The sequence below is a fragment of the Oncorhynchus mykiss genome, chromosome 16 (genome assembly GCF_057628025.1).
Source record: "Oncorhynchus mykiss isolate SJ-2025 chromosome 16, ASM5762802v1, whole genome shotgun sequence".
NCBI lineage: Eukaryota > Metazoa > Chordata > Actinopteri > Salmoniformes > Salmonidae > Oncorhynchus > Oncorhynchus mykiss.
Window position 1 is genome coordinate 6817501 of NC_143037.1, and position 24099 is coordinate 6841599.

General features: G+C 41.6%; 2 protein-coding genes across 2 annotated transcripts in view; both read right to left on the bottom strand.

The window, feature by feature from the left end:
• Positions 1-1179: 1179 nt before the first annotated feature.
• On the bottom strand, positions 1180-3785 carry prr18 (proline rich 18). Its single transcript, XM_021564631.3, has one exon. The coding sequence runs from the start codon at positions 2555-2557 to the stop codon at positions 1808-1810; it is 750 nt and encodes a 249-aa protein (XP_021420306.1). The 5' UTR covers positions 2558-3785; the 3' UTR covers positions 1180-1807.
• Positions 3786-4761: 976 nt separating this feature from the next.
• sft2d1 (SFT2 domain containing 1) overlaps positions 4762-24099 on the bottom strand; it is a 40499-nt gene continuing 21161 nt past the window's right edge. Inside the window, exons 7-8 of the mRNA XM_036946060.2 lie at positions 16608-16637; positions 4762-8253 (exon numbers count right to left, since the gene is read on the bottom strand). Of these exons, the coding sequence (XP_036801955.2) occupies positions 8214-8253; positions 16608-16637 (70 nt within the window). The 3' untranslated portion in view covers positions 4762-8213. The remainder of the gene's footprint in view (positions 8254-16607; positions 16638-24099) is intronic.

The window sequence follows — 24099 nt, forward strand, 5'->3', positions numbered from 1 at the left end:
ACTTGTATCCGAGTTGAGACTAGTATTTGGCCTAGTCTCCACAGACTTGTATCTGAGTTGAGACTAGTATTTGTCCTTGTCTATCTAGTGATGTGCCTTTGTATCATAATATCTATTACAGCCTAAGCTACCTCGAGGTAGGATGGACACTAACTATCTGCCTATAGTTCTCACATGTCCCAACAAATATATTCAATCGGCAGATATTGTAGCCTAACAATGTGGGGGGCAACATAACTTTCTTCTCGGGAATTGACCGAATCAGACTACTAAACTATTCACGTCAAGAAATGCCTTAGCCCGATGATATAATCCTGTATCAGCATGACATTACACAAGTGTCGTAACAGCAATGACCGGGGTTAACTGGTCTGTTTAAGACATGTGTATATAGAGTGGTTGCCATGATACGAACAGGCCCTATTCAATAGGCCATATTCACTGGGCTGTTTAGAGTGTCCCTTCTCTCTCTCTCTCCCTCTCTCTAACAGCAGGCGTGCACCAATCCTCTCTGAGCAGTGCACCCGATCAGTTCTATGACAACCCTATAAGGCCACAGGATGTCGATGCTTTGGCTGTGGCTTTATAACAACAACGGGGTGATGTATCCGATACGAAAACATTAAAATACATTTTGTTCAGCTGCAAACCGAGTTGATTGACACAATAAGCCACTAGGCCTAGACATATTGATTAAATCAACGGCTTAAAGACCTAATGGCATTAATGTGTGCACTAGCCTAGGCCACTAGTCCGACTCCTTAGTAGGCTAATGCTTTGGCATTTGTCAGCGGGTGCTGTTGCACGAGAGCTCTCTGACAACCCCGATTAACACACATTCTCATAAGAAGCTTATCTAGTTTAGCGCCCCAAAATGACTCAAAAGTAGCATATACAAGAAACCTTGTGAAGCCTAAGCTATCAATGACGTCTGAGCCATCGAGTCATTCTTGACTTTTGACTTGTTGATCGGGCAGAACCAATCGCCATTGGTTACAGTTGTCATCATAGCTACAGACCTTCATTCAAGGACTGGATACAGGAGGATATGTCTACCATTTGGATACATAGCGGACTAGAAACTGAATTTGCCTAATTTGATTTGTATTGGGTTTATTGATCATTAAACTGCCAGGGTAACGTCTACACTAATGAAATAAGTCAAATGATCAGTGCATGTAGATTGAAAACATTTTTTACTTCATACAAATGGCATAAAAAATGTCAGGGTAGAACGAAACATTTGAGCTGATACAAACACCCCCCCCCCCCCCCCCTCATAATAAATAAGGTAGGCCTACAAATCAGATCCACCTCCACAACATTTTTTCTTTCATTTTACAGACAGTGCAACAAAAAAAAAACAGGTGCATCTTCTGAGAGGTGCACCCAACAACAACAACAACAACAAAAAACGCACAAAGTAACCCTGTCGTTGCCGTTGACAGCTATTGTTCTTGGACACAAAGGTAGAGAGGGGTCCTTGGATCGCAGGCGGCGCATGCCAACCAACGGATAAAGGCGCCTCAATAAAAACATAAGCACGTGCAAAAGAAGAGAACACGCGATTTTGACAGTGTCAACATGAAAGGCTATTCAATTCAGGCATCATTAGAATTATTAGACTAGTAAAAAAAAACAACATTCCCATGTGTGTGGAAACAGTGTTCGCCGTGCGTAATGGTGAGCAGTGTCAGTGGATAGGCTACTAAGAATCCATCATATATTTTGTGTAGGCTACAATGTGCAATGTTCCTAGCTTGCCTTGTCACATCATATTAAAGTCTTATAATATGAGAAGCATTCGTCAGCAGCTTTTTAGGTGCGGAAGGGTAGATAGTTTGTCCACTTTCCCAAAAGCAGCAGCACTTTCCACTCCTTTCAGCCATTCTTTGCATTTCCTCACCACCGTCTCATCCACATCGCCATCTTCTTCTTCGTATTCCACGTCATCGTATTTATACTGATCATTTAGTAAAGATATTTTGACTATGGTTGTGATGTCCTCTGCGTGTTCCAGATTGGCGACGGGAATGGTCGAGCTTTTGGAACCACCTTGAGTCCGTTTGGATGGAAAGACTCGCCTGTGCCGAAAGTCTACGGACACACAACCCTTCTGCTGTTTGGCTAGCATCTGTTTTTCTAAGCTGCGCTTCTGAATAACGAGAATGGCCTCCGGTGTGAGGCTCAGAGAGAATTGAATCTTCCTTTCTTCTCCTGCCTCGTCCTTTCCTATGGAACTCCGCGAGGACTGCTTACCCCTGTCCCGGTGCGTGGTGGATTCCACGGAGCTGTAAAGCGGAACGCTCTCGCACGAGTCTTGAGATTGTTTGGGTAAAGTTAGCCAGGAGCTCTTTAAACCCTCTGTCTCCTGAATCGGGAGTTTAGTTTTCTGTTGTTGGGGTTTTCGCCCCAAATTCCTCAGATTGGCTGTAGTCCAAGACTTCGAGATCTTTTCCTTCTCCGAGTCTTTTTCCTCCGTCTGTTTCTTTTTCCTGAACAGCTCTCTCCCGGGAGAAGAGATTCGTTGATGGAGATTTATCGGCGGAAAAGGCATTATTGGGATTTAAAAGGGATCCGACCACAAAAGCAACGTCTTCTATTAAACAGAATAATACTTTTAAACTCGAAGACTGTAAATAAATATACTGTATTCCAATTGCATTGTCCGATCAAGTAAAAATGAGGTATCTTGAATGCCGCAATGAGCAACAGCGCTGTAATCCGTTTTGTAATTCAACTGGTGTGAAGATGCGGGTTGTCTGGTATTTATAAGGCTCGTCCGTGGGAGGCGTGTCCACGGAAAGAGCGGAGGAGCGGAAGGCACGCGACTAAACAAAGGCAACAACCGTATAAAAACAAGCGTGGCTTCTGCGGGGCCTTTAGGATAGTGATGTCATTCATTCCACGTAGTACTTTAAATGTAACAGTATCCTTGTTGAATGTAAAAAAAAAAAACGTTTAAAAACTGACCAATAACATGACAGTCTTACTATTCAGGGGACTGATGTTACAGGGCTGACGTCAATTCCCACATTTACATTTCAGTAGAATGTTCACAATTTTTCCATTCAGTTCATCCACTGAAATTAAAATTAAAAACCAAATACATTTGATTAAAGAAATAAAGAACACACACACACAATATTGTTATAGCTATTTATAATTTACCAGTGACAAATGTCCATTTACCTAGTATGTCTGGTATAGATCCATCTGCCTTTTTCTCTGTCGAAACCTGATTGTCAATCGTCTAGGGATATATATTAACGAATTAGGGATGAAGTGTATTGACTGTTTCGACATCTATAGTTTCGACATCAATTTTGAATAAATAGTGAGCAAAATTCCATTTCATTCAGAGGTATAATATTGTTTTCAGAGGATCAAAGCTATTCTCGCGAAGGGTGTGCTGCAATACGTTCTGTCAGGGTCTTACACATGGACATATTACCTCAATGACCTCAACTAACCTGTACCCCCGCACACTCCTTTGCACCCCAGTATCTCTACTTGCACATTCATCTTCTGCACATCTACCATTCCAGTGTTTAATTGCTATATTGTAATTATTTCGCCACTATGGCCTATTTATTGCCTTACCTCCCTTATCTTACCTCATTTGCACTCACTGTATATAGACTTTTTCTACTGTATTATTGACTGTATGTTTGTTTATTCCATGTGTAACTCTGTGTTTTTGTTTGTGTCACACTGCTTTGCTTTATCTTGGCCAGGTCGCAGTTGTAAATGAGAACTGGTTCTCAACTAGCCAACCTGGTTAAATAAAGGTGTTCTCGACTGGCCTACCTGGTTAAATAAAGGTGTTCTCAACTAGCCTACCTGGTTAAATAAAGGTGTTCTCAACTAGCCTACCTGGTTAAATAAAGGTGTTCTCAACTAGCCTACCTGGTTAAATAAAGGTGTTCTCGACTGGCCTACCTGGTTAAATAAAGGTGTTCTCAACTAGCCTAACTGGTTAAATAAAGGAGAAATTAAATAACATTAAAATAAACACTGACTCAGTACCGGTAACCCCTGTACCTCGTTATTGTTATTTTATTGAGGTACTTAACACATTTTTTTGTTTTGTTTAGTTAGTAAATATTTTCTTAACTCATATTTTTCTTAAAACTGCATTGTTGTTTAAGGGCTTGTAAGTAAGCATTTCACGGTAAAGTTGTATTCGGCACGTGACAAATAACGTTTGATTTTATAGGGACCATTTTCGGTATGTAACCATTGATTCTTGACTAATATAACTTATTAGTTATATGCTCACGAGCATAGTTTAAACTGTCATACCCCAGCATAACTCAAACTTAAACAAAACATGATTAAAACTATAATTTTGATATAATGGATTGTCAGACCTTGCATCCGTTGCTCTGTCTATGAATTTGAGACTGGTTACATTTCTCCATCCCTCTGCTTTTTACTCAAAACAGTGGCAGGGATTAGGATTGTTGTTGTTTCAACAGCTGATTGGCCCTTTAATTGTATGCCATTGGCTTCTCACATACATTGATCTGTAATAGCCAGTCCTACACACTGTTTTGTTTTCCATTTTGTGTGAATCATTTCTCAATTATAAAAAGGTACATTGTTTGGCTATTTCTAGTAATATGTGAGCAGAACCGACTTTGAGCGAGAGCAGCAGTAGAGATTCAGAACACACATTCAGAACAAGTCATGATCACAATACAAGACAACGAGTAATGATTTGCCTAGTTAAATAAAACAATACAATACAAATAATAATTTAGCACAGAAATGTTCTTTATTTATTTAACTGTCACTAACCACATACAGCAGATAAAAAAAAAGCTGATGATCGCATGAGTTTAAACGTGGAAAGACAGTCTGGCTTGGGTGGGTTGGATGGGGTGACAAACCTGATTATTGTATTGAGTTGAGATTTTCCCTTTCTTGTCCTCCTAGTCAACTTCTTCATGCACATTCACTCTCAAAGAAGCTCAACGAAACAAACAACTGTCCTTCCTCGATCCCAAAATAACAGAAATGGTAGAAACCAACGGGATATCTCACCAGATCAGGGGGGTTTGGTTCAGGGGCCTTTTTTTTGTTGTTTTCTTCTCAAAGTCATCATAATTGAATGGACAAAAACAGACTCACATTCACAACAACAACAACAACAACACAAATATTGGTCCTCCATCCAAAGGACGGACATGCATAGAGATGTAGGTTTCCTCCCTCTCCCAGATGACTCTGATAGTCACAGTGAGCCTAAAAGCTTAGCTGAACCCCCTGCCAAGCCCCTGCAAATGAGTCCCAAATGGCTCCCTATTCCCTATATAGTGCACTACTTTACACCATGGCACCGTAGAGTATCCCATCGGGTTCTGGTCAAAAGTAGTGCACCATATAGGGAATAGGGGGCCATTTGGGATGCATACTGGAACTAGTGCTACTGAAAGGAGATTTAATGTTTATATTAAAAGCCTGATCCATGATCACACTACTAATGAAACATTGTTATAGAATTCCATAAGACTGGGTATGTGCCGGGTAAACACCATAGGCATCGATCACATACTCCCGGTGATAAAATATGGTTCATCATAAAAACATATAAAAGGTTCTATGCTCAGATAGATGTCATCCCTAAAGAACCTCTACGGTTCCATATATAGAACCCCAAAGCGAACATTTGTTCCGAGTGTATAAAGAAAGCACCTGGAGAGGGATGTCTAAAAACCTGTGTGTTAGGTCGCGTAGAGCTACGTAAGAAGCGAACAGGATATGTCTAAGAGTACCACACGAAATAACACAAAAGATTTATGACACATCTTAAAGGTTTGTTATTGTTTTTCTTAAAAGAGCAAATGAAGCATCTCTCCTCACCCAGAGCTTTCTCTCTTTGTTGTGGGCCACGGGTCTAATCCAGGAAAAAGTCCCCTCCTCCCTTTTGAACCATATTACCTCTGACAGGAGAGGCGTGGAGGCAGACCGACCAGGGTGTCCTGTGACACTACTGTCTGAAATCCCTCATTACCATAATGGACCATGTGACCGTGGATGCTCCCGTTGGGAATACGGAGGAGGAGCAGCAGAGGGGTAATTCCTAGTTCCCGTGGTTGTCGTAGCAACCACATCCTCCTTTCAGAATCCCATTCCAGAGGGCTCCAGCTTATTCCGAAGTTGTTTAGATTTAGAATTAACCACACAATGCCCACATGACAATAGCATTGGTCCCAAATCTGTTTTCACTTCCCGTCCTTGCCATATATATTTATTGTGACAATGACCATAGACGTTGCGAAGACAGCACAAACCGCTAGATATGGGACCAGGCGAATATAAAAAAACTATGGGGTAGTGTAGTAGGTAATTAGGTTAAGATTACACAGAACAGAAGGACGGAAGTGACTGAGTCAGAAGGTCTCAAACTGCATCTTAACTAGAGAAACAAAGAGAGCTCGTTTACAGGCAATTGGGCTTTGAGCTGAAGGAGTAAGAGAGGAGATGATGTATGTCACTCACTGCACACATGTTGATCTGGGTCTTGTTCAGTAGGCATCAAACGGAAGAAAACATACTGAAATGGAGAGGGATTTGTCCAATAAGAAATGTCTTTTTTTTTCTCTCCCCAGTTGCAAAGCATTGTGAAACATTTTGCTAGGGTTTGCACTAATGAACACAAGCCAGCGGTACAGTAGCTCCTTTCCCTTTGTTGTCCTTGGCTGAGAAAAGCCAAGAGAGGGATGTGGGTTTAATGTGATGTGATCGTCTATCTGTCTGTCGCCCCAGGCAGGGCACGCCAGGATACTGTAGTTATCCATTAAGAATTTAGTAACATAACACAATTTGAGTCTAATCAGCCACATTACTTACATGTCACTGACTTGGACACATGGGGCGAGGAGATACAATGTGTTTCAAGGAATCACTCACATACGCATGGTTGTGCACGCACGCACGCACGCACGCACACGCGTCTTCTGCATTTTAGGAAATGAAGAACACACACGCACACTCTAAAAACATATAAGCATGACACCAACATTTAAAGGAAAACTCCACCTCAAAACTATATTTTGGTATTTGTTTCATTAGTCCTAAAACGTTTTGCTCATCAGCAATCAAGTTTTCAAGATATGTAACTTTTAAAATACAGAAATAATCCCCGTATGATGCATTTTGCATCATATGATGCTGCGTTTTACATATCTTGAAAACCTGATTGCTGAAAAGAACAACATTTTTAGGACTATGACAACAATGGACTAATGAAACAAATACCAAAAGAGAGTTTATGGGTGGAATTTTCCCTTTAAGGCCGAACTAAGTTGGAGAGCAGTTTCAAAATGAAAACATTTCTTCATTTTATTCATCAAAAAAAATAGACCGTCATATTCCATTCTTCTGAAGATGGAAAACTTAATGTTAAAATATCATCAAATCGTATTGTCATGAGACAAAATACAAAGTAGAAAAAGGTAAGGCATTGAGTTGTATTTTCAGCATCATATTGCAAAATGTCTATAGATCTTTCCCTGCTCTGAACGAAACAAGATATAAAATAGGTCTACTTGCAGGATACGGGGGTCAATTCGAATTGAAGGCAGTCAATTCAGGAAATAAGCTTAACTTCCAATTCAAGAATTGAAAAAGGCATATTTTAATGACTTCTCAAACTGAAAAGTAAAAGCTATTTATTTTGAGAGTTGTAAAATGTTTTCATTTTAAAATTCAAAGTCACTTCCTGAATTGACTGCCTTCAATTCCACTTGACCCCAATCCTGTGTTTTTGGATGATATATATAAAAAATATATATATATATTTGAATTTCAAGCATTCACCTCTCTCTCTCAACAGAAGCATAAACACACTTTAAACGACAGACCCAATCTGAGAGTAACAAATAAACAAAAGGTTAAATAAGCATCAATCAGGGTCAATTCAGGAAGTAAACCAATTCCAATTCCGAATTTCAGTCTACTTCCTGAATTAACTGAATTGAAATGGAATTGGCCCCAACCCTGATAACCATAATATGAATAAACATTCGTTTCAGATAACTGCTAACATGATTATACAACTATTGGAAATATTAATGATTCACAGTATCAAAACAGCAATGAAAAGGAAAAATACAAAATATCTCTCTGTTGTCTTTGCATATTTGGGACCAGTCTTGTGATTTCATAGTATTTGAACCCAGACCCGGGAGAGCACTGTCCGTTCTCTAACTCAGACAGCTGTTGAAAACCTTTATCACTGCATCTCTGGAGAAAAAGGAGAAGACAGGGGAACAGAAGGGGATACATGACAACAAATATTTCACGATCAATCCAATATCAATCTTTATGATCAATAGAACATAGTAGGTTCTCTCTTATCTGATACAGTAGGTTATATCTGTTGTCTGATACAGTAGGTTCTCTTTTAATACAGTAGGTTCTCTGTTATCTGATACAGTAGGTTCTCTTAATACAGTAGGTTCTCTGTTATCAGATATAACCTACTGTATCAGACAACAGATATAACCTACAGTATCAGAAAACCGATATAACCTACTGTATCAGGCAGCAGATATAACCTACTGTATCAGACAGAGAGAACCTACTGTATCGGACATCAGATAACAGATATAACCTACTGTATTAGACAGTAGATATAACCTACTGTATTAGACAGTAGATATAACCTACTGTATTAGACAGATATAACCTACTGTATTAGACAGTATATATAACCTACTAGAAGGTTATATCTGTTATCTGATACAGTAGGTTAGATCTGTTACAGTAGGTTATATATGTTATCTGATACAGTAGGTTATATCTGCTGCCTGATACAGTAGGTTATATCTGTTATCTGATACAGTAGGTTATATCTGTTACAGTAGGTTATATCTGTTATCTGATACAGTAGGTTATATCTGTTACAGTAGGTTATATCTGTTATCTGTTACAGTCGGTTATATATGTTACAGTAGGTTATATCTGCTGCCTGATACAGTAGGTTATATCTGTTACAGTAGTTTACATCTGCTGCCTGATACAGTAGGTTATATCTGCTGCCTAAAACAGGTTATATATGTTACAGTAGGTTATATCTGATACAGTAGGTTATATCTGCTGCCTGATACAGTAGGTTATATCTGTTACAGTAGGTTATATCTGCTGCCTGATACAGTAGGTTATATCTGTTACAGTAGGTTATATCTGCTGCCTGATACAGTAGGTTATATCTGTTATCTGTTACAGTAGGTTATATCTGTTATCTGATGTCCGATACAGTAGGTTCTCTCTGTCTGATACAGTAGGTTATATCTGCTGCCTGATACAGTAGGTTATATCGGTTTTCTGATAGTGTAGGTTATATCTGTTGTCTGATACAGTAGGTTATATCTGTTACAGTAGGTTATATCTGCTGCCTGATACAGTAGGTTATATCAGTTTTCTGATACTGTAGGTTATATCTGTTGTCTGATACAGTAGGTTATATCTGTTACAGTAGGTTATATCTGCTGCCTGATACAGTAGGTTATATATGTTACAGTAGGTTATATCTGCTGCCTGATACAGTAGGTTATATCTGTTATCTGTTACAGTAGGTTATATCTGCTGCCTGATACAGTAGGTTATATCTGTTAAAGTAGGTTATATCTGCTGCCTGATACAGTAGGTTATATCTGATACAGTAGGTTATATCTGATACAGTAGGTTATATCTGTTATCTGATACAGTAGGTTATATCTGATACAGTAGGTTATATCTGCTGCCTGATACAGTAGGTTATATCTGTTACAGTAGGTTGTATCTGTTATCTGATACAGTAGGTTATATCTGATACAGTAGGTTATATCTGTTATCTGATACAGTAGGTTATATCTGTTACAGTAGGTTATATCTGCTGCCTGATACAGTAGGTTATATCTGTTATCTGATACAGTAGGTTATATCTGCTGTCTGATACAGTAGGTTATATCTGCTGCCTGATACAGTAGGTTATATCTGTTACAGTAGGTTGTATCTGTTATCTGATACAGTAGGTTATATCTGTTACAGTAGGTTATATCTGCTGCCTGATACAGTAGGTTATATCTGTTACAGTAGGTTATATCTGCAGCCTGATACAGTAGGTTATATCTGTTATCTGATACAGTAGGTTATATCTGCTGTCTGATACAGTAGGTTATATCTGTTACAGTAGGTTGTATCTGTTATCTGATACAGTAGGTTATATCTGCTGCCTGATACAGTAGGTTATATCTGCTGTCTGATACAGTAGGTTATATCTGTTACAGTAGGTTATATCTGCTGCCTGATACAGTAGGTTATATCTGTTATCTGATACAGTAGGTTATATCTGCTGCCTGATACAGTAGGTTATATCTGCTGTCTGATACAGTAGGTTATATCTGCTGCCTGATACAACCTACTGTAACAGATATAACCTACTGTATCAGGCAGCAGATATAACCTACTGTATCAGACAGCAGATATAACCTACTGTATCAGGCAGCAGATATAACCTACTGTATCAGATAACAGATATAACCTACTGTATCAGGCAGCAGATATAACCTACTGTAACAGATATAACCTACTGTATCAGACAGCAGATATAACCTACTGTATCAGGCAGCAGATATAACCTACTGTAACAGATATAACCTACTGTATCAGATAACAGATACAACCTACTGTAACAGATATAACCTACTGTATCTGTTATCTGATACAGTAGGTTATATCTGTTACAGTAGGTTATATCTGCTGCCTGATACAGTAGGTTATATCTGAATAATTTGCCTGAACAAAAACAACAAAATAATGATGAAAGCAATAGTTATAATTCAGTCATTTATTTATTCCTTCATTCTAGTATTTAGGGTTTTAAAGATGGTTATCCTACCCACCACATGCCTTTTACCTTGTTGATAACAATTCCAGTATATATCTCATCTGGAAAGTTGCTACTACACTATCGCTATTACATGAATCCTTTGTTGTTTTGGGCGTGGCTCATGCATATTTAATGATGTTTTGGCGGGAAAGTGACGCCCCCCCCCCCCCCCCCCTTAACACACTCCAGGTATTGGAATGATGAAGCGTCGCAACCATGAATCGCCATGGCAACAGCAGAAAACGGTCCCCTCCTCCATCTCTCTCTTCCACTTTCCCCCCTCATTCTTTCTTTCTCTGTGTCAACTGCTCTCTCTCTATCCCCTATCCATGTGTTGCTAAGCAGACTTCACTTTCCTGCCACCCTCAACAGCTACTGGAGGAGAGGTGAAGCTGAACCAGCTAAGGTTAAAAGGAGAGAGGGAGGGATTAATCATAAGACAGACAGACAGACAGAGACAGCGAGAGAGACAGCGAGAGAGACAGACAGACAGACAGACAGACAGACAGACAGACAGACAGACAGACAGACAGAGACACAGACAGACAGACAGACAGAGACACAGACAGACAGACAGACAGACAGACAGACAGACAGACAGACAGACAGACAGACAGACAGACAGACAGACAGACAGACAGACAGACAGACAGACAGACAGACAGACAGACAGACAGACAGACAGACAGACAGACAGACAGACAGACAGACAGACAGACAGACAGACAGACAGACAGACAGACAGACAGACAGACAGACAGACAGACAGACAGACAGACAGACACAGACAGACAGACAGACAGAGACAGCGAGAGAGACAGCGAGAGAGACAGCGAGAGAGACAGCGAGAGAGACAGACAGACAGAGACAGACAGACAGACACAGACAGACAGACAGAGAGACAGACAGACAGACAGAGAGAGAGAGAGACAGACAGACAGACAGAGACAGAGACGGAGAGAGAGACAGAGAGACAAAGAGAGAGAGACAGAGAGAGAGAGAGAGAGACAGAGAGAGAGACAGAGAGGAGGCACAAGATGGTTGGTGGAAAAGACTGCTGACTCTCATTGTGATTCTCTGATTTGCAGTGAGCTCACCCACCTTCACATAAAGACACACTGCCCCTGATACACTCCACCTCCTTCCCATCTTTCCTCTACAATGAAAGCAACACACTGCTATTTTAGCACCCGGCTTCCTAAAAACACACCACATAAATAAATGATAATTTAGTGAAATGATGAAACACCGGCGTAACAGACTACTCCAGGATACCTCAGATAAACTGTATCTTAAATAGCACCTTATTGCCTAGGATAACCTATGGGCCCCGGTCAAAAGGAGTGCACTAAATAGGGAATAGGGGGCCGTTTGGGACACAACCCATAGTGACCCCAGCTGAAGTATTAGAAAGAGCAGATGCAGCAGGTTTAACCAGGGACTGGGGAGAGCCTCCCCCGAGAGGGGATATATATATATATACCTATATATAGTATCAACAGAGTAAAACACATTAAAGGATCAGCTTGGGCTACATTAGTGTTGGGAGTGATGATGTGGTCAACACAGACCAACACCAAAGTTAGCATGGCGGACCACACAGACTGGAGACGGGAGGTAGTACTGTGGAATTAAGGGGAAGTACTGTGGAATTGGGGGACGTACTGTGGAATTGGGGGAAGTACTGTGGAATTGGGGGAAGTACTGTGGAATTGGGGGAAGTACTGTGGAATTGGGGGAAGTACTGTGGAATTAGAGGAAGTACTGGTGGAATTAGAGGAAGTACTGTGGAATTGGGGGAAGTACTGTGGAATTGGGGGAAGTACTGTGGAATTGGGGGAAGTACTGTGGAATTGGGGGAAGTACTGTGGAATTGGGGGAAGTACTGTGGAATTGGGGGAAGTACTGTGGAATTGGGGGAAGTACTGTGGAATTGGGGGAAGTACTGTGGAATTGGGGGAAGTACTGTGGAATTGGGGGAAGTACTGTGGAATTGGGGGAAGTACTGTGGAATTAGGGGTTAATTTCTGTAAATAACAATTTTGAATGTTAACTCAAATAAATCATGCATTAGGTTATTCAAAGGGAAACGGCACCAGTTGGGATGTGGGTTAACCCTAGCTGTCAATGCAACAACAAAAAAGGACTTTTAACTGCCTCACCTGGTTAAATAAAGGTAATATAAAATAAATAAAAGGTGAACATTACGTTCGAAAGGGAATACTTTAAAACATCCCATAATCTAAATATTACTCAACCTGCGTAATAACAAATGAACACAGAACACCAGCCTAAATGAAAACAGAGAACACCAGTCTAAATGAAAAGAACAGAGAGCACCAGCCTAAATGAAAACAACAGAGAGCACCAGCCTAAATGAAAACAACAGAGAACACCAGTCTAAATGAAAAGAACAGAGAGCACCAGCCTAAATGAAAACAACAGAGAGCACCAGCCTAAATGAAAACCACACAGAGCACCAATCTAAATGAAAACAACAGAACACCAGTCTAAATGAAAACAACAGAGAGCACCAGTCTAAATGAAAACCACAGAGAGCACCAGTCTAAATGAAAACAACAGAGAGCACCAGCCTAAATGAAAACAACAGAGAGCACCAGTCTAAATGAAAACAACAGAACACCAGTCTAAATGAAAACAACAGAGAGCACCAGCCTAAATGAAAACAACAGAGAGCACCAGCCTAAATGAAAACAACAGAACACCAGTCTAAATGAAAACAACAGAACACCAGTCTAAATGAAAACAACAGAGAGCACCAGCCTAAATGAAAACAACAGAACACCAATCTAAATGAAAACCACACAGAGCACCAATCTAAATGAAAACAACAGAACACCAGTCTAAATGAAAACAACAGAACACCAGTCTAAATGAAAACCACACAGAGCACCAATCTAAATGAAAACAACAGAACACCAGTCTAAATGAAAACAACAGAGAGCACCAGTCTAAATGAAAACAACAGAGAGCACCAGCCTAAATGAAAACAACAGAGAGCACCAGCCTAAATGAAAACAACAGAACACCAGTCTAAATGAAAACAACAGAACACCAGCCTAAATGAAAACAACAGAGAGCACCAATCTAAATGAAAACCACAGAGAGCACCAGTCTAAATGAAAACAACAGAGAGCACCAGCCTAAATGAAAACAACAGAGAGCACCAGTCTAAATGAAAACAACAGAACACCAGTCTAAATGAAAACAACAGAGAACACCAGCCTAAATGAAAACCACACAGAGCACCAGCCTAAATTAAAACAGAGATTTAAACCAAGAGGTTTGGGGGACAGAATGATTTACTGGCAGAAACCAGAAACCTGTGAGTCTCTAAGAACTGAGTGTAACAATAAAATAATGGAAATACGGAACACAAGCCCTGAAGGGTTCTGACACGGGTCCCAACAACGAGCGTACCTGTGGGTTATACGTAAAACAACCATCTATTCCTTCTATCAATTTATTCCATTTCTACACATACAGTGCAGTCTACAGTTACACTTCCTCTAGTCTATACAGTACTGTACAGATTCAGTATGACAGGAGTGGAGAGGCTAACGTCCTTTGTCTTCCCTCTCCGCCACAGAAACGTACGTGTGTGGTGTGAGAGTAGGACAGGGGTGAAAGGTGCTCAAACCTTCCACGGCAGGGTAACCTAGTGGTTAGAGTGTTGGACTAGTAACCAAGTGAAGGTTGCAAGTTCAAACCCCCGAGCTGACAAGGTACAAATCTGTCGTTCTGCCCCACTGTTCCTAGGCCGTCATTGAAAATAAGAATTAGTTCTTAACTGACTTGCCTAGTTAAATAAAGGTTAAATAAAGGTTACATTTTTTAAAAATCAATAAATAAAAGGAGAGAAACCTCTAGCTCAGGCTAAACAAGCCTTGCCTTTATTCCTAAGGAGGTGTAAGGGCGGACACCAGGGTGGGGGAGGGGGAAGAGACTCAATTTGTCTGTGTTTAATTCTCTCCTTTACCAAGACAGAAATCACCACTAAAGTCAACTCTCAGGGGGTTCAGGCAGAGCTTAGCGCTGACGATATTATGAAGGCTAGTCAAAACAAACATACATACATGTTTTCAAAAATCTATTTTCTAAAAAGGATAATTATATTTTACCGTTAATATAAAGCATTTGTAGAGCTGGGGGGGGGGGGGGGGGGACTGAAACAACAAGCTGCCATCTGCGTGGAGAGCTGTGATGAGCTCTGTGGGTTGAGGGCTTTGTCCTAAAGGGCACTATGTTCCCTACGTAGTGCGTTACTTTCCCATAGGCCCCCTGTAGAAAATAGGGAGTCTTTTAGGATGCACCCTGGGGGATTAGCACCATATGGTGGAACCAAACAGCAGGGTGTGTAGAAGTAAATATAAAACCTGTTTTTTTTTTTTTTTTTTTAAATCAGGGATCAGGGAGTGTTTGTGTTTAGCTCAGCAAAGAATTGTACCATTTGTAGATGGACGGCTGCTGCTCTTAAATTTAAAAGTCAGTGTGTGTGTGTGTGTGTGTGTCTGGGATTGTCATTATCCCTTCACGTGGTCCACAAGGTTTGTGTCAACTAAACAACATGTCTACTGGATCACGTTATGACAGAGCCTCGCGTCACACAACCAGTCAGTGATGTCAGACAGAGAAATAAACAGGAACTTGGCAGCGCTGAACGCCAAGTTGTTCTGTGTAGTAAAACTAGAAACACTGTAATTCATAGTTCTCACATTGTTGTTAGCTATGTATCAAAGTACACGATATAAGTAGCAGCTTTCCCCCCGTGCTCCAGACCTAGCCTGCAGGGCACAGGGTGACGGGTAGGGTCGACCCACTGGGTTCCACACATCACACCAGATGAGGGGAAGTTAGTCTTCTAACCAGGGACCACTGAAGGTATAGGAACACACAGTCTTCTAACCAGGGACCACTAAAGGTATAGGAACACACAGTCTTCTAACCAGGGACCACTAAAGGTATAGGAACACACAGTCTTCTAACCAGGGACCACTAAAGGTATAGGAACACACAGTCTTCTAACCAGGGACCACTAAAGGTATAGGAACACACAGTCTTCTAACCAGGGACCACTAAAGGTATAGGAACACACAGTCTTCTAACCAGGGACCACTAAAGGTATAGGAACACACAGTCTTCTAACCAGGGACCACTAAAGGTATAGGAACACACAGTCTTCTAACCAGGGACCACTAAAGGTATAGGAACACACAGTCTTCTAACCAGGGACCACTAAAGGTATAGGAACACACAGTCTTCTAACCAGGGACCACTAAAGGTATAGGAACACACAGTCTTCTAACCAGGGACCACTAAAGGTATAGGAACACACAGTCTTCTAACCAGGGACCACTAAAGGTATAGGAACACACAGTCTTCTAACCAGGGACCACTAAAGGTATAGGAACACACAGTCTTCTAACCAGGGACCACTAAAGGTATAGGAACACACAGTCTTCTAACCAGGGACCACTAAAGGTATAGGAACACACAGTCTTCTAACCAGGGACCACTAAAGGTATAGGAACACACAGTCTTCTAACCAGGGACCACTAAAGGTATAGGAACACACAGTCTTCTAACCAGGGACCACTAAAGGTATAGGAACACACAGTCTTCTAACCAGGGACCACTAAAGGTATAGGAACACACAGTCTTCTAACCAGGGACCACTAAAGGTATAGGAACATAATCATCTTACCTGGCAAATGGAATGTAAGAGATGCTGTACCTGAAAGAGGAAAAAAAAACAAGATATGACACAGGTATACTACACAGGTATATATTATACTACACGGGTTTACTAAACAGGTATATATTATACTACACAGCTATATATTATACTACACAGGTATACTACACAAGTATATATTATACTACACAGGTATATATTATACTACACAGGTATACTACACAGGTATATATTATAATACACAGGTATACTACACAGGTATATATTATAATACACAGGTATACTACACAGGTATGTATTATAATACACAGGTATACTATACAGGTACACTACCATTCAAAAGTTTGGGGTCACTTAGAAATGTCCTTGTTTTTGAAAGAAAAGCACATTTTGTGTCCATTAAAATAACATCAAATCAGATATACAGTGTAGACATTGTTAATGTTATAAATGACTATTGTAGCTGGAAACGGCTGATTTTTTAAATGGAATATCTACATAGGCTACAGAGACTCATTATCAGCAACCATCACTCCTGTGTTTCAATGGCACATTGTGTTACCTAATCCAAGTTTATCATTTTAAAAGGCTAATTGATCATTAGAAACCCCTGTGGCAATTATGTTAGCACAGCTGAAAACTGTTGTCCTGATTAAAGAAGCAATAAAACTGGCCTTCTTTAGACTAGTTGAGTATCTGGAGCATCAGCATTTGTGGGTTCGACAACAGGCTCAAAATGGCCAGAAACAAATACCTTTCTTCTGAAACTCGTCAGTCTATTCTTGTTCTGAGAAATGAAGGCTATTCAATGCGAGAAATTTCCAAGAAACTGAAGATCTGGTGCAATGCTGTGTACTACTCCCTTCACAGAACAGAGCAAACTGGCTCTAACCAGAATAGAAAGAGGAGTGGGAGGCCCAGGTGCACTACTGAGCAAGAGGACAAGTACATTAGAGTGTCTAGTTTGAGAAACAGACGCCTCACAAGTCCTCAACTGGCAGCTTCATTAAATAGTACCCACAAAACACCAGTCTCAACGTCAACAGTGAAGAGACGAGTCCGGGATGCTGGCCTTCTACAGTATAGTATAGAATCAGGTAGCCTATATTATAATATACAGGTACAGTGCCTTGCAAAAGTATTCACCTCCTTGATGTTTGTCCTATTTTTAATTGGATGTCATGTAATGGACATACACAAAATAGTCCAAATTGGATGAAGTGAAATGAAAAAATATATATTGTTCAAAAAAATTAAAATAAATTCTAAACGGAAAAGTGGTGCTTGCATGTGTATTCACCCCCTTTGCTATGGAGCCCCTAAATAAGATCTGGTGCAACCAATTACCTTCAGAAGTCACATAATTAGTTAAATAAAGTCCACTGTGTGCAATCTAAGTGTCACATGATCTCAGTATATATATATATATATACACACACACACACCTGTTCTGAAAAGCTCCAGAGTCTGCAACACCACTAAGCAAGGGGAAACCACCAAGCAAGTGGCACCATGAAGACCAAGGAGCTCTCCAAACAGGTCAGGGACAAGGTTGTGGAGAAGTACAGATCAGGGGTGGGTTATAAAAAATATCAGAAACATTGAACATCCCACGGAGCACCATTAAGTCCATTATTAAAAAATGGAAAGAATATGGCACCACAACAAACCTGCCAAGAGAGGTCCGCCCACCAAAACTCACGGACCAGGCAAGGAGGGCATTAATCAGAGAGGAAACAAAGAGACCAAAGATAACAACGAAGGAGCTACAAAGCTCCACAGCGGAGATTGGAGTATCTGTCCATAGGACCACTCGGTCTGAAAAGAATTAGACTCGCTCAGGCCTGGAGGTGTGATCGGTATTTTTTACAGATCATATTGAAAAGTATGACCAGAGGAGTATAATCGTCAGACCCAATATTAATGGACTCTTTCCCATTATATAACATGAAAAGAGGTGGGATCAATATGGAAACAATAGACTAACTCATCATGAAAGACCAGTTTGTCTCCCAGCTATATGAATATTAATAAAACAGTCTTATAACAAACAGAATAACAAACCTTCAATGTGGCTTAAGTCTTGAACCCCCCCCCCCCCCCCCCCCCCCCAATATTATCACAAAGATAAATACAAGACAGAGATAATGACATTCACTGCCTGCACTGAGACTATCAGAGGAATTACAACATTTTGATAGAGCACATTACTGTCCTTAAAGAGATAGTTTGAGATTTGTGCAATTAAGCCCTGTTTTTTTCTACTTACCCAGAGTCAGATGAACTCACGGATACCATTTGTATGTCTCTGTCTATGTCGCAGTTTGAAAGAAGTTAAAGGTAGCTTCTGGAGCCATTGCTAACTGGCGTTAGCGCAATAATTACAAGTATACAGGACTAGCGAGCATGCTAGATGCTCCTGTAGACTAGACTTCCAGTCATTGCGCAAAACTCTGGGTAAGTGGGGGGGGGGGGGGGAGATTTTGCCAAAATCTCAAACTATCCCTTTAATAAATGATGCATGGCCATAACAAGAGGATTACATCCGGGTTACTGAGACAAGCTGAAACCTAATGGAGTGGCCTGGGAGAGAGGGTTGAGGATTTTAAATACATAATCATCAGGGAATTACTTTTAAGAGGCTCAACTATAATCTCTTTTGTGATGTCATGGTCAGGTTGTATACTAGTTGTAATGTGACGTTTTGTCAACGTGGGCTGTTCACTGAGGGGGTGGATACTAAACTCTAAAAAAGAACCGTCCTTTCACTGTCCACTGCGTTTTTTTTTCAGCAAACTTAACACGTGTAAATATTTGTAAGAACATGACAAGATTCAACAACTGAGACATAAACTGAACAAGTTCTACAGACATGTGACTAACAGAAATGGAATAATGTGTCCCTGAACAAAGGGGGGGTCAAAATCAAAAGTAGTCAGTCAGTATCTGGTGTGGCCACCAGCTGCATTAAGTACTGTAGTACATCTCCTCCTCATGGACTGCACCAGATTTGCCAGTTCTTGCTGTGAGATGTTACCCCACCTCTTTCACAAAGGCACCTGCAAGTTCCCGGACATTTCTGGGGGGAATGGGACCAAGCCCTCACCCTCCGATCCAACAGGTCCCAGACGTGCTCAATGGGATTGAGATCCAGGCTCTTCGTGGCAGAACACTGACATTCCTGTCATGCAGGAAATCACGCACAGAACGAGCAGTATGGCTGGTGGCATTGTCATGCTGGAGGGTCATGTTAGGATGAGCCTGCAGGAAGGGTACCACGAGGGAGGAGGATATCTTCCCTGTAACGCACAGCGTTGAGATTGCCTGCAATGACAACAAGCTCAGTCCGATGATGCTGTGACACACCGCCACAGACCATGACGGACCCTCCACCTCCAAATCAATCCAGGCCTCAGTGTAATGCTCATTCCATCGACGATAAACACGAATACAACCATCACCTCTGGTGAGACAAAACAGCGACTCGTCAGGGAAGAGCACTTTTTGCCAGTCCTGTCCGGTCCAGCGACGGTGGGTTTGTGCCCGTAGGCGACGTTGTTGCCGGTGATGTCTGGTGAGGACCTGCCTTATACAACAGGCCTACAAGCCCCCAGTCCAGCCTCTCTCAGCCTATTGCAGACAGTCTGAGCACTGATAGAGGGATTGTGCGTTCCTGGTGTAACTCGGGCAGTTGTTGTTGCCATCCTGTACCTGTGATGAGGTGTGATGTTCGGATGTACCGATCCTGTGCAGGACTTGTTACATTTGGTCTGTCACTGCAAGGGCGATCAGCTGTCCATCCTGTCTCCCTGTAGCACTGTCTTAGGCATCTCACAGTACGGACATTGCAGTTTATTGCCCTGGCCACATCTGCAGTCCTCATGCCTCCTTGCAGCATGCCTAAGGCACGTTCACACAGATGATCAGGGACCCTGGGCATCTTTCTTTTGGTGTTTTTCAGAGTCAGTAGAAAGGCCTCTTTTAGTGTCCAAATTTTTCATAACTGTGACCTTTATTGCCTACTGTCTGTAAGCTGTTAGTGTCTCAACAACCGTTCCACAGGTGCATGTTCGTTAATTGTTTATGGTTCATTGAACAAGCATGGGAAACAGTGTTTAAACCCTTTACAATGAAGATCTGTGAAGTTATTTGGATTTTTATTTAATTATCTTAGAAAGACAGAGTCCTGAAAAAGGACGTTTAGTTGTAATATTACAGTGCCTTCGGAAAAGTACTCAGACCTTAACTTTTCCCACATTTTATTACATTAATCTTATTCTAAAACGGATTCAATTGGTTTTGTTCCATAAATCTACAAACAATACCCCATAATGACATCACAATACCCCATAATGACATCACAATACCCCATAATGACATCATAATACCCCATAATGAAAAGGCAAAACAAGGTTTTTAGAAATTAAGGCCATCGGGTTCTTGGTCACCTCCCTAACCAAGGTCCTTCTCCCCCCAATTGCTCAGATTGGCCAGATGACCAGCTCTAGGAAGAGTCTTGATGGTTCCAAACTTCTTCCATATAAGAATGATGGATGCCACTGTGTTCTTGGGGACCTTCAATGCTGCAGACATTTTTGGTACCCTTCCCCAAATCTGTGCCTCGGCACAATCCTGTCTCGGCACTCTACGGACAATTCCTTTCGACCTCATGGCTTGGTTTTGCTCTGACAAAAACCTTTTATAGACAGGCGTGCGCCTTTCCAAATCATGTCCAATCAATTGAATTTACCACAGGTGGACTCCAATCAAGTTGTAGAAACATCAAAGATGATGAGTGGAAACAGGATGCACCGGAGCTCAATTTCGAGTGTCATAGCAAATGGTCTGAATAATTATGTAAATTAGCTATTTATGTTTGAAATTCTGTATACATTTGCAAAATGTTCTCACTTTGTCAATATGGGGTTATTATGATGTCATTATGGGTTATTGTGATGTCATGGGGTATTGTGATGTCATGGGGTATTGTGATGTCATTATGGGGTATTGTGATGTCATTATGGGGTATTGTGTGAAGATTGATGAGGATTTTTTTATCGATTTAATCCATTTCAGAATAAGGCTGTAATGTAACAACATGAGAGGAAGGGGCCTGAATACTTCTGTTTTGTTAACGTGGGCTGTTCACTGAGGGGGTATGATAGAAAAGGGTATCAATACAGAATACGGTATCAGAGTATTAGACAACCAACTAACTTCCTTATGAGAACATCCAGATAAATGATTAACCATTTGGATAATATATTCTGGTACGTTTGGCATCTCATTTGAGCATCTGAGAAGTGAGCAGGAATTCCTGTTCCATTCTGACTAATAGGCCTGTTTTAGACCGTCTGTGTCGGGCAATGGACCGAGGGGAGATTGTTACAGGAAATACACTCCCACACACAGACAGGTCTGAGTGCATGTCGGAGTGCGTATGTGATGTACTATGTGATGTACTATGCCAAGACGTGCGTGTGTGTACACCTGGTGGTTGCCAAGGTGATGTCTATCAGACTAGGACAGGCAGGCACCACACAGTGGGAGAGAGAGGAATGTGACATCAGACTAGGACATGTACCACAGTGAGAGAGAGGAAGGTGATATCTATCAGACTAGGACAGGTACCACAGTGAGAGAGAGGAAGGTGGTATTTATCAGACTAGGACAGGTACCACAGTGAGAGAGGGTCATGTGTATCAGACTAGGACAGGTACCACAGTAAGAGAGAGGAAGGTGACATTATCAGACTAGGCCAGGTACCACAGTGAGAGAGAGGAAGGTGATATCTATCAGACTAGGACAGGTACCACAGTGAGAGAGAGGAAGGTGGTATTTATCAGACTAGGACAGGTACCACAGTGAGAGAGGGTCATGTGTATCAGACTAGGACAGGTACCACAGTAAGAGAGAGGAAGGTGACATTATCAGACTAGGCCAGGTACCACAGTGAGAGAGAGGAAGGTGATATCTATCAAACTAGGACAGGTACCACAGTGAGAGAGGGTCATGTGTATCAGACTAGGACAGGTACCACAGTAAGAGAGAGGAAGGTGACATCTATCAGACTAGGCCAGGTACCACAGTGAGAGAGAGGAAGGTGATATCTATCAAACTAGGCCAGGTACCACAGTGAGAGAGGGTCATGTGTATCAGACTAGGACAGGTACCACAGTGAGAGAGGGTCATGTGTATCAGACTAGGACAGGTACCACAGTAAGAGAGAGGAAGGTGACATCTATCAGACTAGGCCAGGTACCACAGTGAGAGAGAGGAAGGTGATATCTATCAAACTAGGCCAGGTACCACAGTGAGAGAGGGTCATTTGTAGACTAGGACAGGTACCAGTGAGAGAGAGGAAGGTGATATCAAACTAGGCCAGGTACCACAGTGAGAGAGGGTCATGTGTATCAGACTAGGACAGGTACCACAGTGAGAGAGAGGAAGGTGATATCTATCAGACTAGGACAGGTACCAGTGAGAGAGAGGAAGGTGATATCTATCAGACTAGGACAGGTACACAGTGAGAGAGAGGGTCATGTATATCAGACTAGGACAGGTACCACAGTGAGAGAGAGGAAGGTGACATCTCAGTAGGTTGGAATGACAGCTAGACACACACCCACACACACAATCAATATGCAAACATACACGCCTCTATACAAACCTTTCAACATCTACATGCAAAAACGTCAACAAGTGCTTTTTGCTTCCTGCTTTCCAGCATGTACATTTCATTGACCTGCAAGTGATCCTGCCAGTCAGGTTGTATCCAGGACAGGCAGGTGCAACAGTACGATTAGAGTCAGTGATCCTGCCAGTCAGGTTGTATCCAGGACAGGCAGGTACAACAGTACGATTAGAGTCAGTGATCCTGCCAGTCAGGTTGTGTCCAGGACAGGCAGGTACAACAGTACAATTAGAGTCAGAGATCCTGCCAGTCAGGTTGTGTCCAGGACAGGCAGGTACAACAGTACGATTAGAGTCAGAGATCCTGCCAGTCAGGTTGTGTCCAGGACAGGCAGGTACAACAGTACAATTAGAGTCAGTGATCCTGCCAGTCAGGTTGTGTCCAGGACAGGCAGGTACAACAGTACAATTAGAGTCAGAGATCCTGCCAGTCAGGTTGTATCCAGGACAGGCAGGTACAACAGTACGATTAGAGTCAGAGATCCTGCCAGTCAGGTTGTGTCCAGGACAGGCAGGTACAACAGTACAATTAGAGTCAGAGATCCTGCCAGTCAGGTTGTATCCAGGACAGGCAGGTACAACAGTACAATTAGAGTCAGAGATCCTGCCAGTCAGGTTGTATCCAGGACAGGCAGGTACAACAGTACAATTAGAGTCAGAGATCCTGCCAGTCAGGTTGTATCCAGGACAGGCAGGTACAACAGTACAATTAGAGTCAGAGATCCTGCCAGTCAGGTTGTATCCAGGACAGGCAGGTACAACAGTACGATAACAGTCAGAGATCCTGCCAGTCAAGTTGTATCCAGGA

Bases quoted from the DNA above. Each gene is read 5' to 3' on its own strand.
- prr18 (XM_021564631.3), bottom strand. From the start codon at position 2,557: ATGCCTTTTCCGCCGATAAATCTCCATCAACGAATCTCTTCTCCCGGG.